Source organism: Cetorhinus maximus, chromosome 21, assembly GCF_964194155.1.
Source record: "Cetorhinus maximus chromosome 21, sCetMax3.hap1.1, whole genome shotgun sequence".
Lineage (NCBI taxonomy): Eukaryota > Metazoa > Chordata > Chondrichthyes > Lamniformes > Cetorhinidae > Cetorhinus > Cetorhinus maximus.
In genome coordinates, this window is record NC_135899.1 from 13,932,133 (window position 1) to 13,947,381 (window position 15,249).

General features: G+C 45.5%; 1 protein-coding gene across 2 annotated transcripts in view; it reads left to right on the forward strand.

The window, feature by feature from the left end:
* LOC144695690 (protein CutA homolog) overlaps positions 1 to 14,999 on the forward strand; it is a 33,748-nt gene extending 18,749 nt beyond the window's left edge. For both annotated transcript variants that reach the window (XM_078566636.1, XM_078566637.1), the window contains exons 4-7: positions 841 to 900; positions 2,650 to 2,695; positions 12,419 to 12,468; positions 14,399 to 14,999. In XM_078566636.1, coding sequence (XP_078422762.1) covers positions 841 to 900; positions 2,650 to 2,695; positions 12,419 to 12,468; positions 14,399 to 14,498 — 256 coding nt within the window. In that variant the 3' untranslated portion in view covers positions 14,499 to 14,999. The remainder of the gene's footprint in view (positions 1 to 840; positions 901 to 2,649; positions 2,696 to 12,418; positions 12,469 to 14,398) is intronic.
* The last annotated feature ends 250 nt before the right edge of the window (positions 15,000 to 15,249 follow it).

The window sequence follows — 15,249 nt, forward strand, 5'->3', positions numbered from 1 at the left end:
CTACATTTATTTTTAGGTGGATTTGATTCTTGCATTTACTTCTCGGTGGCTTAGTTTATTTTGCATTTACGTTTTAGATGGACTGGTTTATTTTATGTACTTCACACTTTGTAGTATTGTTACCATTACTACAATATATCCTAAGGTATAAGTTTATAATAAAATATTATTAAGTAACCATTATAAAAAGGTGTAGACTCACTTTGTATACCTCAGGGCCCTAATTTCTCTAGAATTCTTCTATGCACTGAGAGGTTAACTCGAGAGTTATTTCTGCTATAATATAATTGGTAAGTATATTTTATTTTGAGATATCTTTGTTTAGCTTAAATACTCCTGGGAGTGAGGACATTTTATTTTAAGACCAAGTCTATAGCTAGTATAGCTGACTAAGCTCTTATAATGATTTAAAATCTCTCCTAGTCGAGGATTAAGACTGACAATAGTTCAGCTGAATAAATTTACCTTTTTGGGGGGTAAAGTTAGTGGACCCCTACAAAGGCACTGGAAAACTCAACTTTTTCTACAACATAATGCAATGCACCCAATTATTGGGTATCATATGTTTGTCGAAATATCAGGATGCTTTGCACAGCATGGCGAAGAATTGCCTCAAGGGGCCAGTGGGTTTGTAAACATGGTTCATCTGTGCCCGGACATACAGCTTTTTTAGTTCAGCACAGCAAGTTCAAAATGCTAGTTTTTTAAAAATGCTGTTAATTCATTCAATGAACCCTTTGATACCATCTCAAATTGAATTTCAAGAAAGTGAAAGAAGCAATTCGCACTTTGTGATGGACAATTAACATTAATGTTTCTTGCTCTGTTTAAATCCTCCAGGGGCGTTGTGCAGAAGAAGCTGGCAGCCTGTGTAAACATTGTCCCCCAGATAACGTCTGTGTACGTGAGTCTTTATATGGAACACATGGAAATTACACACACAAACAGCCATTGGATGCAAGCAGTCTAGGTGGCCTCTTTTACATCATGGGAGCAAATAACTGTGGTCACTTTTACCCACCCTCACATTATCCCTTCAACTCCTTTTCTTTCATTGGCTTACCTGATCTAATCTTGAATGTTGGCCAAGGTTCCACACACAGCTGTGAGATAAATAATCAGGTAATCTCTTTTAGTCATGTTGGTTCAGCAATACATATTGGCCAGAAGAACACTCCTGCTATGTGGTCTTGTTATTTTTGCATTAACAGGGTGTAGATATCGCTGGCAAGGGCCAGCATTTATTGCCCATCCCTAACTGCCCATAAAGTGGTGGTGGTAGAAACACTCACAGTGCTGTTAGCTAGGGGCTTTCAGGCTTTTGATCTAGCGTTGGGGGTAAATTAGCATAGCGGTTATGGACTAGTAAACCTGAGGCCTGGATGAATGAGACGTGAGTTTAAATCCCACCACATCAGCTGAGGAATTTAAATTCAATTAATTAAGTAAACCTGGAATGAAAAGCTGCTCTCGGTAATGGTGACAGCGAAGATACTGTGTTGTCAAAAGAAAGCCTATCTTGTTTACTGATGAACTTTAGATAAGGAAATCTGCCTTCCTTACCTGGTCAGGCCTATACGTGACTCCAGACCCACAACAGTGTCAGTAATTATTGACATCTCTCTAGTAAGCCACTGAGCTGTCCTCAGGAAGGCAGTTCACCACAACCACCTCAAGGCCAGTTATGGGTGGATGACAAATGCTGGCCTTGCCAGGGATTCCACAGTCCATGAATTAATTTATTGATATGTTTCCAAGTTGGAATTGTACGTTACTTGGATGGGAACAGGAAGATAGTGGTGGTCCTATATGCCTACTGCCCTTGTACACCTAGGTTGCGGGCTAGGGAAGACTAACATCCACCTGAGAGGCCAGACTAGATCTCAATTTAAAGTCTCATCCAAAAGACAACACCTCCAATGTGACTTATGCAGTTTCCTGCTTGTGTGGGCCATAAAGTAAATTCTAGCGTGTATAGTTTGACGTGGTGACACTTTATTGAAGTAGTTAAGAAGGCCCGAATGTTTTGACACGCTTGTTTGACGACGCAGAGTGCCCACTGACACATCTTCAACCCATGCTGCTTTGTTTATGTGTCAACTACGATTTACCTGGTAGCACTCTTGTCTCTGGATCAGAACGTTTTGGGTTCAGGTACCACTCTGGGGGCTTGAGCACAAAAATCAAGGCTGACCGCCCAATGCAGAGCTGAGGGAGTGCTACACTGTTGGATGTGCCACCTTTTGGATGAAACGTTTAACCGAGGCCCCCTCTGCCCTGTCAGATGGATGTAAAACATTCCATAGCACTATTTCAAAGAAGAACGGGGGAGTTAGCCCCAATAGCCTGGCCAATATTTGTCCCTTAATCAACATCTCAAAGGCCTATTATCTGACTATTATCACAGTGCTGTTTGTGGGATCTTGCTGTGCTTGGATTGGGATTGTGGGATTGGCTGTGTTTCCTACATTACAAGCGACTATATTTCAAAACATCCTTCATTGGCTATAACACTTTCCTTCACTACTTGAGATAATGAAAGGCGCTATATAAATGGGAGAGTTTTTTTTCATCCTTAGAGAATGTTTTATTTGCATATATGTATATTTGACCTCACAATCTTTTAATTTTCTTTCTTTCCACCTCCAGATATGAGTGGAAAGGGAACATTGAGGAAGACAGTGAAGTTCTGCTTGTGAGTTTTCAGATTATAAAACATTTTTTGGACAAATTCAGAATGATTGTGCCACGGGTATATTTACAAATTTACATTTAAATATGAGCCCTCACTGCAGCAAACCATTTCCATGAGCTTCACAGCTGGAGGTAGGGATCTGAGCATGCTTGGGGGAATGAGGGGAGGTGGCTGATGGTATGGTCAGAGAGGTTGATTATAAGCGGGGGGCTTTCAAAGGTGTGAATTGAGTGGTAATTGGGGGGGTGGGGAGGAAGAGAACTCCAGAATAGGGGCATGATCCTCTTCTCCTTGGAGGAAAGGAAATTGAGGGAGATTTTACAGAGGCAGACCCGAGATTATGACAGGTTTGGATAAGGTAGACAAAGAAATGTGATTGCCCTTAGCTTATTGTAGAAGGATCGGTGGGGGAGGGGGTTGGGGAACAGATTTAAGTTTTTGGGATAGAAATGCAGGGGGGGATGTGAGGAAGAACTTTTTTACACAGCCCACCAGGGTGTTGGAAGCAGAGATGAGCAATGATTTCTAAAGGAAATTGCATGGGCATTTGAGGGAAATAAACTTGCAGAGCTACGTGGATTGAGAGGGGGAATGGGACTGATTGGATTGCTCTAGAGAGAGCTGGCATGGAATTGATGCACTGAATGGCTTCCTTCTGTGCCATAATGACTGCATGAATCTGATAGCTGGAGGCACCACAGGTGGTGACAGAGCAGAGAGGAGGAGAGGGAAGACACGCTAGAACAGGGTTGAAAAGGGTGCAGCCAGGAAAATAAGACTAGAGCGGCTGAGGCAAGTCCATTGCAGCTGGTAAAGTAAGGAATTTCTGAAGGAACCAGAGAGTGGTGAGAATGGGGAGCTCGCTACCGCTTGGAGTGGCTGAAGCAAATCGTATAGATGCATTTAATGGAGCGAGACAAGCAAAAGAGTGAGAATGGAGTCGAGGATTACAGTGATAGCTTTAAATGAGGAAAGATGGAAGGAGGGTCAAGTGGAACATAAACACTGGCATGGACTAGTTGGGCTGAATGGCCTGTTTCCGTGATGCATATCCAATGCAAAACACGAGTTCTATAACTGTGCAGTTCCTGTCTATTCAGCAGGCTAAAGATGAAAGCACCAATCGGTGTGTTTGTTCTTTATTTGTCTGCAGTTCTGACATATTCAGCAGGAGAGGGAATATAAGAAAATAATTACTTTGGGGCAAGCAGATGTTTGCTGAATGCGCAGTTGCAATTTTAAATATTGTGGGAATAAAAATCGGAGAGTCAGGCAAAAGGTTTGGTCTTTATCGTTCAGCAATCATGTTTTGTGGAAAGTAGAGATCAAAATCAGCTTAAGTCCAACTTGTTGAATGCAGAATATGCCCCAGGGCTCCAGCTATGTGTTACATGGCGTGCCTGTGTTTTTTTTCTTGTTGCAGTCACGTTTTGTTTTGAGGTGCAGCAGTGCACTGTCGGGGCGGAAGTGAGACTGAAACTGTTTGGTTCAGCAAATGCATTGAGTTGGAAAGGAACGTGTTTCAGAGGACTAATTGGTCAAATTAATTGGGTGGGAAAATTGACGGATACGACAGCAGACTGGAGGTGGGAATGTAGAATTTACTGCACAAATATGCCATTCGACCCATGCTCTGGTGTTTATGTTCCACACGTCCCTCTTCATCTCACCCTATCGGCATATCCTCCCATTCCTTTCTCCCTCATGCACTTAATCTAGTTTCCCCTTAATTGCCTCTATGCTATTCACCTCAACTGTTGCTTGTGGTAGCGAGTTCCGCACTCTAACCACCCTTGGAGTGTAGAACCTTTTACTGAATTCCCTATTGAATTTATTAGTGACTATCTTATATGAATGACACCACCCCCCCCCCCCCCCCAGTTTTCGTCTTTCCCCACAAGTGGAAATATCTTCGCTGCGCCTATTCTATCAAACCCCTTTCATAATTTTAAAGAGCTCTATTAGGTGACCTCTTTTGTCCAGAGAGGCAGCCTAGATGGATCAGGTACAGCCTAATAAAAAAACCCTTAAGGTATCAGTTCTGTGATCATCACAGTTCTGATGAAATGTTACAGAGCAGAGACGTTAACTCTGTTCCTCCCTTCACGGATGCTGCCAGACCTGCTGAGTATTTCCAGCACTCTCTGCTTTTGTTTCAGATTTCCATCAGCTGCGTTTTTTAAAAACTTTTTTCTAAGAGAAATCTTAGCTGGGTGGCTCAGGTCAAACAGTTAGGGAGGAGATTGTTCCACAGGGTGTGAGTGTCTGAAGCAAACACTGATGTTATGTGATTGCCCAGTGCGTTAACTGGTTAATTTGTTCAAGGCCATCACCTTCAATTGTAAACTTCTTTACCACTGTCAAAGGTTGGCTCCCTGGTAAGTATCGATAACATTTCATGTAATGCAGTTATGAGAGATGCAGTGATCCACTGCCCTTAGTTTTAATATATCGGTGAAAGTTGACCCAGACCATCCCTGTACAGATAAAAGGAGCCCAGAGTAGTGAGTTTGACGAACAGTTGTGACTGTTAACTTTGACAAGGGAACTTGGGCTCCATCCCACAACTTTTTGGCTCTGAGAGGATCGTGCCAGTGCTGAGTCAAGCCAAGAGCAGGGAATCGTCCTTGGGACATCCCCAATTGTAGCAATTTGACCTGTTCCCTTAAAGGAGCACACTGCCTCTCAGTGGTAGTGCATTGTACACCAGCTGGTTTCATCCCAGCCACCTGTGGAACTCTACAAGTGCTGGCTCTTTGAGGAGAGGAGGTGAGAGGCATGGCGGGGCATTTTGAGAGAGAGACTGACAGGGAAAGGTTAGATTGAGTGTAATAAATGACAGGGGTTTTCAGGGGTGAGGTTGGAAGTGGGTGAAAATGTTCTCTGACCTCCGCGCCACTGAATATTGGTCGCGTGTTGTGTAAGGGGTGACAGATCTAATTCTACCTGTTTGGCTTCCCTGTGCAATTCCAATGCCAGCCTTCAAGTCTCTTCATGCTTAATTTTGAAGGGTGTTCAATATCTCAATGCTTAGCATCACTACTTCAGTAAGAGTAGAAAATGCAGTGAAGACTCAGCAGGCAGGCAACATCTGTTCCCTCATTCCACAGGTGCTGCCTGACCTGCACCTGTGCTCCTGGCATTTCTTACTTTCTTGAAAAAGAAGTTTCCAGCACCTGCGCTACTTGGAGTTTCGTCCTGATTTTCCAGGCATTCTGATAAGTGTGAGCCAGACTCATGCCGCCTTCAGTGTTGGCACTGTGTAGTGTCGGATGGAGTTCAGCTCGTTTCCACTTAAACACGAGGTGGCATTGATCCAACATGGGCCTGTCTTGTCGCATAAGAGCACCCAGGCTTGATGTGAAGGGCCCTGCTGTGACTGATCTCCTGCATTAGGGGAAGCAGCACACATCTGCCTCAGCCAGCTGCCAGTCAGATGGCAATAACCGCGCAGATCGTGGCCTGTTGCTCCTGCGGGAAGCGCAAGGACGATGGGGGAGTTCCAATGTTACTCGCTCAGGTGCTTTGTGACGCTGTCACTCTGCATGTCAGTAAAAGAAAGAAGTTGTATTTATACCCAACCTCTGAACATCCCAAAATGTCTCACAGCCAATGAGCTTTTTTCAGAAGTGCAGCAGCTGTTGTAATGTAGGAAAAGTAGTGACTCACTTACACACAGGAAGATCTCGCAAAGAGCAATGCGGCAATGACCACATCGGTTTTCGTTGATGTCGAGTGTTGGAGATCTCCTCAATATCCTGGGTCGACATCGACCACCATTACCGAGGCAGATTGACAAGCCGTTCGCTCATTTGCTGCGTGTGGGTTTTTGCTGAAGGGAAATTGGCTGCTGTATTTGCAGCAGGTGTGAGGAATGCCACCACCTCCAAGCTCCCCTCCAAGTCACACAACATCCTGCCTTGGAAATATGTTGCTGTTCCTTCCTGTTACTGGGTCAAAGCTCTGGAACGTGCCAACAGCACTGTGGGAGCACGTCCATCACATGGTTCAAGCCAGTGGCTCCCCAACGCTATTTCAAGGGCAACCAAGGATGGGCAATAAACGCTGGTCCTGCCCAGCGAGGCCCACATCCCGTGAATAAATTTTTTAAAATGCGAATGTGTTCTTCGTGACATCGTAAGGCCATGGAAGGCGTCACATAAATGCAAGTCTTTCTTCCTCTCTGCATAGTGGCATACATCCCCCAAGTGGAAAAGTTTACCTGAAACCTCAGTCAATGCAGTATTCCCTTCACGCTGATCTGTGGTAGAAAACTAGATCAGGTGCTGAAATTTGTCGCGAAATTTAAACCTGCGAGATACCAGCAGCTGAGCCAAGCCGAAAGTTTAGTGCCGTTTTTAGTCTGCCTGTCAGTGTATTCACATAAATTCTCACCTGTGCTGTCGCTTTTATATTTAAAGTGTGCAGACTAGTGACTAGGATAAAACTGCAAAGCAAGGATTTTTTTCAGAGCTGCTTAAAGGGCGCTGTTGAGGAAGTGGCACGTGCAAGACAACTTGCACTGTTAGGAAGGGCTGAAAGCCTTCACGCACTTTGACGCACAGCTGAGACTGAAGGGATTGTGGCATATAGTGAAGTGCGTAAAGGGCGGGGATTAATCTGAACATATTGGGATGAGCCTGTTGACCCTGATGACCTTTTCCTGTTAAAAATTGTACGTCCGATCTCTGATCAAGTGTGAACTGTTTGTTCTCACGTGCGGCCCAGTGACGGTCCTATTTGCTGGGGATGAAAAGTCAACTCCTTCCCATCAGATTCTGTATGCCGTTCCTTCTATGTGTGTGATATCTGCAGTGAGTGGAAGGCATGCTAATGGCCTTGAGTGCTTCAATCTGACTAGGGTCACTGAACGGGGGCAATTCTTAAAGCCGCCCTTATTTTAGAAATAAAAACAAAAGATGCTAGAAATACTCAGAAGGTCTTGCCGCATCTGTGGGGAGAGAAATAGAGTTAACGTTTCAGGTTGGTGATCCTTGGTCAGACCTTGGAAATGTTAGAAATTGTTTTTCGGCTGTTACAGTTCCATGGGTGTTGGTAGATCTCTGATACCCTGCCAAGGAGTCATTCTGCATGCATAGGCTGAGGCAGTGGTGAGTGCCGACACACTTTTCACACCCCTGCTCTGTCTAGTCCCTCCTGATGCCCATGCAAATACACTTTCCAGCAGTAACATTGGCCAGTTTATATCCCCCTCCCCCTCGCCCATTGCCAAAGAGGTGCTGGTTGAAATTGTTGGTCCTTATACCTGGCCCCGTCTGAGATGAAGTCATGCTGTTTTACGTGATGCAGTCCTGCAACTATGAACAGGAGTAGGCCACTCCCCCCTTCAAGCCTGCTGCGCCATTCAATAAGATCATGGCTGATCCGACTGTAACCTCCCGCCTACCCCTGGTAACCCTTCATCCCCTCGTTTATCAAGGATCTATCTATCTCAGCCTTGAAAACATTCAAAGACCTCACTTACACTGCCTATTGAGGAAGGGAGTTCCAAGGACTCACTACCCTCTGAGAGAAAACATTTCTTCCCACCTCTGTTTCAAATGGGGCGTCCAGTTAATCACTGAGCCATTTTACTGGGGTTGGCAGTTCAGAGTCGCACACACAGCAATGTCTGGAGCAACGGATCATGTGTCGCATGCTTCATCTCAGAAGAAAGGTCTCACTGTGGCAAGTGGCTGCTGCAAGAGGATTCATTGTGGGCAGAATCCAGCCTGGTCCTGAATCTTCACTTCTAGACTTGACTATTCCAATGTTCCCCTCACCAAGCTCCGACCTTGCTCTTTATGTAAACTTGAACTCGTCCTGAACTCTGCGGCCTGTACCCTAACTCGCACCGGGTGCCGTTCACCCATCACCCGCTGTGCTCACTGAGCTACATTGGCTCCTAGCCTGGCAATACCATAATCTGAAAATTCTCATCTTCGCCTCCATATCCCTCCTTGGCGCCCCGCTCCCTATCTCTGTAACCTCCTCTAGTCCTTCAACCCCCCCCAAGACCTCTACACTAATTCTGGCCTCTTGTGCGTCTCTGATTTTGATCACTCTGCCATTGATTGGTGTTTGTGCCGTCAGCCGCCTTAGCCCCAAAACTCCGGAACTCCCTCCTTAAACCTAACCGTCCCTCTAACTTCTGTCTCTGCCTTTGAGATGCTCCTTAAAATCCACCTCTTTGGCCAACTTTTTGCTCACCTGCCGCAATATCTCCTTATGTAGCTTTGTGCAATTTGGTTTGATAACGCTGCTGTGAAGCACCTTTTGGGAGGTTTTACTGCATTCAAGGCGCTACATAAATGCAAGTTGTTGTTGAAGGCAACATGCCGATAGCGGCAGTGGAATAGTAAGTTCCAAAGGAGGATTAGATGAATGCTTGGAAAGTAGAAAAACAAAGTGCATGGAGGGCGATGGGGAAGAGTAGGTTGAGTGGGACTACTTTCTTACCCCTTTCAAAGAGCTGGCACAGGCACGATGAACCGAATGGCCCCCGTTGGTGCTGGATGAGTAACTATGTCTATACTGGAGCTGAAATTCTATGCGCTGTTGTAATTTCCTGCACAAGCTGTGCAGTTGTTTGTGGCATGGTCGATGGCTACTTTCAACAAAGATCGATGTGTGCCTCAGCCAGCAAATTATCTGTGCACACGAGTAGAGCCCTGACAACAAGTGTTAATGAGTAAGTGACTTGAGGATCTACAGCTCCCATGTGAAGGGACAGGCTGTCTTCCTAGTACCACATTTTAAAATTGAGAAGCCTGGGAGGGAGCCCATTCCCAATGGTGTGGAGCAGTACCAGAACTTCAGTGGGGTATTTAATGGAGCATCTAGGCCTTCTCTTTGTTATGAGACCAGAGTTGGTACTGTTCCCTGATGACCCTAAGTGTTCAGTTCCATCCACGGCTCTGCCTGAGGTGAAGCAGCCCTGAGGAGCTCTCGACACTGACATCGATAGTCTGCGCTGACTGATCTCCGGCGACCATCTCCGTGGCTTTGCTGTTACCGCCTTCCCCTCGGTGTCAGAGGTCATTGGTTCAAACCCTGCTGCACAGCACCTAATCCAGGCTGATACATCCAGTGCAACACTGAGGGAGTGCTGCACTGTTGGAGGTGAGTCTTTCAATTGAGACTTGAAGGCCCTGCCTGTCCTTTCAGGTGGACGTAAAAAAAAATCCAGTAGCACTATTTTGAACACGAGAAGTGGAGTTTTCCAATATTTGTCCCTCAGCCAATATCACTTCAAAAAAAAATTAGTCATTATCTCATTGCTATTTGTGAGACTTTGCTGTGTAAAGTTTGGCTGTCATGTTTCCTATGTCACAACAGTGATTACCCTTCAAAAGCACTTCATGGACTGTAAAGCATTTTGTGACACCCTGAGGTTATGAAAGTCGCTATATAAATGCAAGTTGTTTTTTTTTTTCTTCTTGCTTATGCACCAGGTCTGGCTCCAGCCACTGGAAGGATTTCCCCATTAACCCAGCCCGCCGTTGATCCCGGTTTTGCTACAGTCCCATCACAGTGTCTTCCCTGAACTCATATACAACAAAAGTCAGCTAAGGACTGGAGGTTATTTATTACTGCCTGCTGCAGTTTCAGATTCACACAGGCAGCATTTGATAGAGGTAAAAATAAAAATAAAAATCTGCAAGTGCTTGAAATATGATATAAAAACAGATGGTGCTAGAAATACACAGCAGGCCACTCAGCACTTGTAAAGCGAAGATTCAGCTTAATGGTTTGTGCATATGTTCTTCATCAATCTTCAGGTCATTCAACCTAATAGCTTCCTCTCTATGACTATTGTATCTGTTTCCAATCCTTTGAACTTTCCTTTCCAATTTTACCAACCTTTATCGGTTTCATTTTTTTGATAGAGGGTTGCACCCTAAACAATTACCAGCCTTTTTCTCCATGGGTCCTGAATGACCTTTCCAGCATTTTCTGACCTTGTAGCAGTTTGTACAAACTGTTCACAACAATTTGCATTTCTGCAACGTCCTCAACGTAATAAAATATCCCAAGGCACTTCACGGGAGTGTTATCAAACAAAATTTGACACCGAGCCAAGCATTACGACAGAAGGCCGAAAGCTTGGTCAAAGAGGTAGATTTTAAGGAGCGCCTTAAAGGAGGAAGAGAGACGGAAAGGTTTCGGAGGATGACTCCAGAGCTTAGGGCTCAGAGATACGCAAGAGGCCAAAATGGGAGGAATGCAGATGTGTTGAGTGGTTTGTAGAGCTGGAGATAGTTACAGCGATAGGGGCGGGAGTTGAGGCAAGGGAGGGATTTGAAAAGAAGGATGAGAATTTTATAATTGAGGTGCTGCCCGACAAGGAGCCACTGTTGTCAGCACAGTGGGTGATGGGTGAATGGGACTTGGCGCGATTCGGGTTGCAGGCAGCAGAGTTTTTGCACTAATACATGGTTTAACCAACTCCTGCCAGCCGCTGTAGTTCTTGCAAATGCTTTTCTTTTCCTGAGGTGACAGGTGACAACCTGCTGCTCATGAAGGAAATAATTTGCCACATTTAATGAGAATTCAGTTTGAGCTATTTGCAAAATGGAGACTGTCTAAATGTCAGTTTTGAGCTGAGGTGTAACGCTGAGCTGGACTAGGCGTCTGCAGCAATTTGTTAAGCCTATCAGCTCTCCTGTGAAACCGTGTAGCACAGGACAAGACTGTGCCCTCTCTCTGGCCACGGTGTGCAAAGTTTTAAAAGTGACTACCTCAATGAAAACCAGTTCACCTCAAAATTACTGGCCGCCCGGCTAGGGTAAAACAGAGGTAATTGGTGAGCTTCCCTAGAGCATTGTGTTTGGGGAGAGGATGGTGACTATGGGACACAGAAGTCTAGTCATGGTTGTTCTGTAGGCAAATACAGCAAATAGAAAGAAAAGACTTTCATTTATATAGCGCTTTTCACAACCACCAAACATCTCAAAGCACTTTACGGTCAACGAAGTACTATTTGAAATGTAAGTAAGTAGGAAATGCAACAGCGGATATGCACACAGCAAGCTCCCATAATCAATGTGATAGCCATCAGATAATCTATTTTTACAATGTTGGTGGAGGGACAAATGTTGGTCAGGACACCGGGGAAAACGCAACCTGCTGCTCTTCAGAATAGTGCCATTGCATCTTTTACATCCACTCGAGCAGATAGATGGGACTTCAGTTTAACACCTCTTGCAAAAGACGGCACCTCCGATAGTGCAGTACCCCCTCAGTACTGCACTGATGTGAGAGCGTTGGTTTTTATGCTGAAGCACTGGAGCGGGTCTTGAAGCCGGAAACATGTGATTCAGAGCCGAGAGTGCACAGCTTACACCTGTAAGCCAGTCGGCACATAATCACACTGTTGTTTGTGAAACGTTCCTATGTCCAGGTAATTTACTTTAACGATGCTGGACGAGGGGTAAATATTGGCCCGGACACAGGGGAGCATGCCTCCTACTCTTCCAGCGGTTTAATCTCGGTATAACATCCAACTGACACTTATGGCAGTGCAGCACTCCCTCAGTGTCACACTGGAAGTGCCAGCCTAGTTCATGGGCTCATGTTCTGGATTGGGCCTTGATCCCCATGACCTTTGGACTCAGAGGCAAGAGAGTTAAACACTGAGCCCGGCTGGCACTTTACAAATAAAATTTGGTGAAACCTGTGAATATTTTTCCACAACAGTCTCTCTGTTTGTCTCTTAAACAGATGATTAAGACACGAAGTACCAAAGTTGGCGATTTAGCGGCGTACGTACGGTAAGTGAGGTGGCTCGGTTTGCCACCAACTTGCATCGGAGGAGGGCAGCGCGGCCTGTCGGACCTCTCACCCACGTTCCCAAGCAGCCCATTGGGGTGAGGGCTGTCGCGAAGGGAGGCAGGGAGAAAGGCCGTGGAACTTAATCAACTTAATGCCGTCACCGTATGGCTGCACCTCACGCGCTACCGTTCGCATGGTCACCCGTCGAACATTACTTAGCAGGCACGAAAATGCCCAAAATATAGCAGGCCTGCCAGTGCAGCACATGCTCAGCCTGGGAGGCCTGCCATGGCACACTCATCCGACATGCATCCTCTGGTGGTGGAAGAGCTGCTGTGGTATTTCTGTTTGCCGCTCAGCTCCCGAACATTGCTGGGAGCAAAATCACACCTTAATATTGGCATGTGAATTTCCGAACGTATTATTTTAAATGGGTTGATGTATTTGGTCAAAACGGTCCGAGGAATTGCTAGCGCTGGTATCGCGGTGCAGATTAACCCCAGAAAATTTAAGCCATGATCAGGTTGCAACGGCTTGGCTTGTATTCCCTTGAGTGTAGAAGATTAAGGAATGATCTAATTGAGGTTTTTAAGAAGATTAAAGGATTTGATGGGGAGTTAGAAGCAATTTCCTCTGGCGGATGAGTCTAGAATAATAAATTGAGGCTAGGCCATTCATGAAACGCTTGTTCACACAAAGACCATAAGACTATAAGAAATAGGAGCAGGCCATTCGGCCCTTCAGGCCTGCTCTGCCATTCAATAAGACATGGCTGATCTGATTTTAGCCTTAACTCCACTTTCCTCCACTCTGCCATAACACTTGACTCCCATATGGATCAAAAATCTGCATTAACTCAACCTTGAATATATCCAGATGACTTAGCTTCCACTGCCCGCTGGAGAAGAGAATTCCAAAGATTACCGACCCACTGAGAAAGAAATTCCTCCTCATCTTTATCTTAATGGGAAACCCCTTATTTTTAAACTGTGCCCCTAGTTCTAGATTCCCCCACAGGGTGGAGGGACATCCAGCGTCTACCCTGTCAAGCCCCCTCAGAATCTTATGTTTCAATGTGATATACCTCCCATTCTTCTAAACTCCAATGAGTATAGACACAACGTCCCTAATCTATCCTCATAAGCCAACCCCTTCATCCTATGAATCACCCTAGTGAACCATCTCTGGACTGCTTCCAGTGTAAGTATATCCCTCCTTAGGAGACCAAAATTGTACAAAGTACCCTAAGTGTAGTCTCAGCAGTGCCCTGTATAGAAGTATTAAGACTTCCCTACTTTTATACTCCACCCACCTTGCAATAAAGGTCAAAGGGTTGCAGAAACATGGAACTCTTCCACATAATAAAAATCTGGAATTAAAAGTCTCATGGTGACCAGGAAACCATTGCCGATTGTTATAAAAACCCATCTGGTTCACTGATTTCCTTTAGAGAAGGAAATCTGCTGTCCTTACTTGGCCTGGCCTACATGTGACTCCAGGCCTACAGTAATGTGGTTGACTCTTAACTGCCCTCTGGAAAAATAAGATCAGTTAAGGGATGGGCAATAAATGCTGGCCTAGCCAGCGACACCCCCATCCAAAGAACTACTAAAAAAAAAGCTGTTGAGGCTTTGGGGGTGGGCCAGTGGAATTTTTTGTTGTTCCCTCATGGGATGTGGGTATGGTTCATCCCGAAAACTGAGCTGGATAGATTTTTATTGAGTAGGAGTATTATGGGTTGCGGAACCCTGGTGGGTAAACAAAATTAAGATGCAGATCAGCAGAATTGAATGGCAGAACAGACTCAACGGGCTGAATGGCCCTCCTCCTGTTCTCACGTGTTGAGTCTAGAAAGTGGATCCTGGGCCTTGGAGCTATTTGATGCTGAAGTGTCAGTGATCTCTCTCTCTCCTCCATCTCCTCTCTCAGGTCAGTTCACCCTTACGAAGTGGCAGAAGTTATCAGCATGCCAATCGACCAGGGAAACCCACCTTACATGAAATGGCTGAGCGAGGTGGTACCGGAATAAACTCCTGAGCATTTGACTGGAGGAAGGCTGCGTTTTGCGAGCGCAGTGGCTACCGGAGACATGTTGCCCTCGAGTCCCATGGTTTTTTTTTTCTGTCCTCAACGTGCCTGGCAACTTTTTTTTTCTTCTTCTTTCGAATTCTCTCCGCTCCCCGTTTCCCTCCGGCACTCGGCAACACGGCCTAATTCCTGCTTCCTATCCACAGCCTGCCCATGAGGTTTGAAAAGCTTTTGTGTGGTCTTGTTATTTTCTCTGTGGCGAGCCCGTAGAGAAACACGGGGCCTGGTGACTCATCCCACTGCTGGATTGTGTTGTGTGGTTGCTCCAATCGCCTGCCGAGCAATGGCCACTGCACTGAAGGACTTTGAGATAATTGGACAGCATTGTGAGGTGCTATAGAAGGAAAATACTCCTTCCTTGTCATGTGCATGGGCCTCACTATCACACTGTTCTGTTTAGCGGTGGCCCCTCTGTTAATTTCTAATTAAAAATTCGACCTGATTTATGCCTCTTCTAGTTTTCCATTTTTCTGTGTGTGTTTCTATATATTTTAGAAGTGCCCCATCACATACGATGCTGTCCTCTCGGTCGTTTTGGTGCCGCAGACAAACAAGTTAACCCTTCCCCCCCCCCGCTGCAGAAGTGCAGATTGCTGGTTTGGCTGGACTGGTCCGGCGCAACTGCCACAGAAACTCCAGGCCTCAATGAGCAAAGATGATAATCCTCGATGTTATCTGTTTAAAATTCCCTT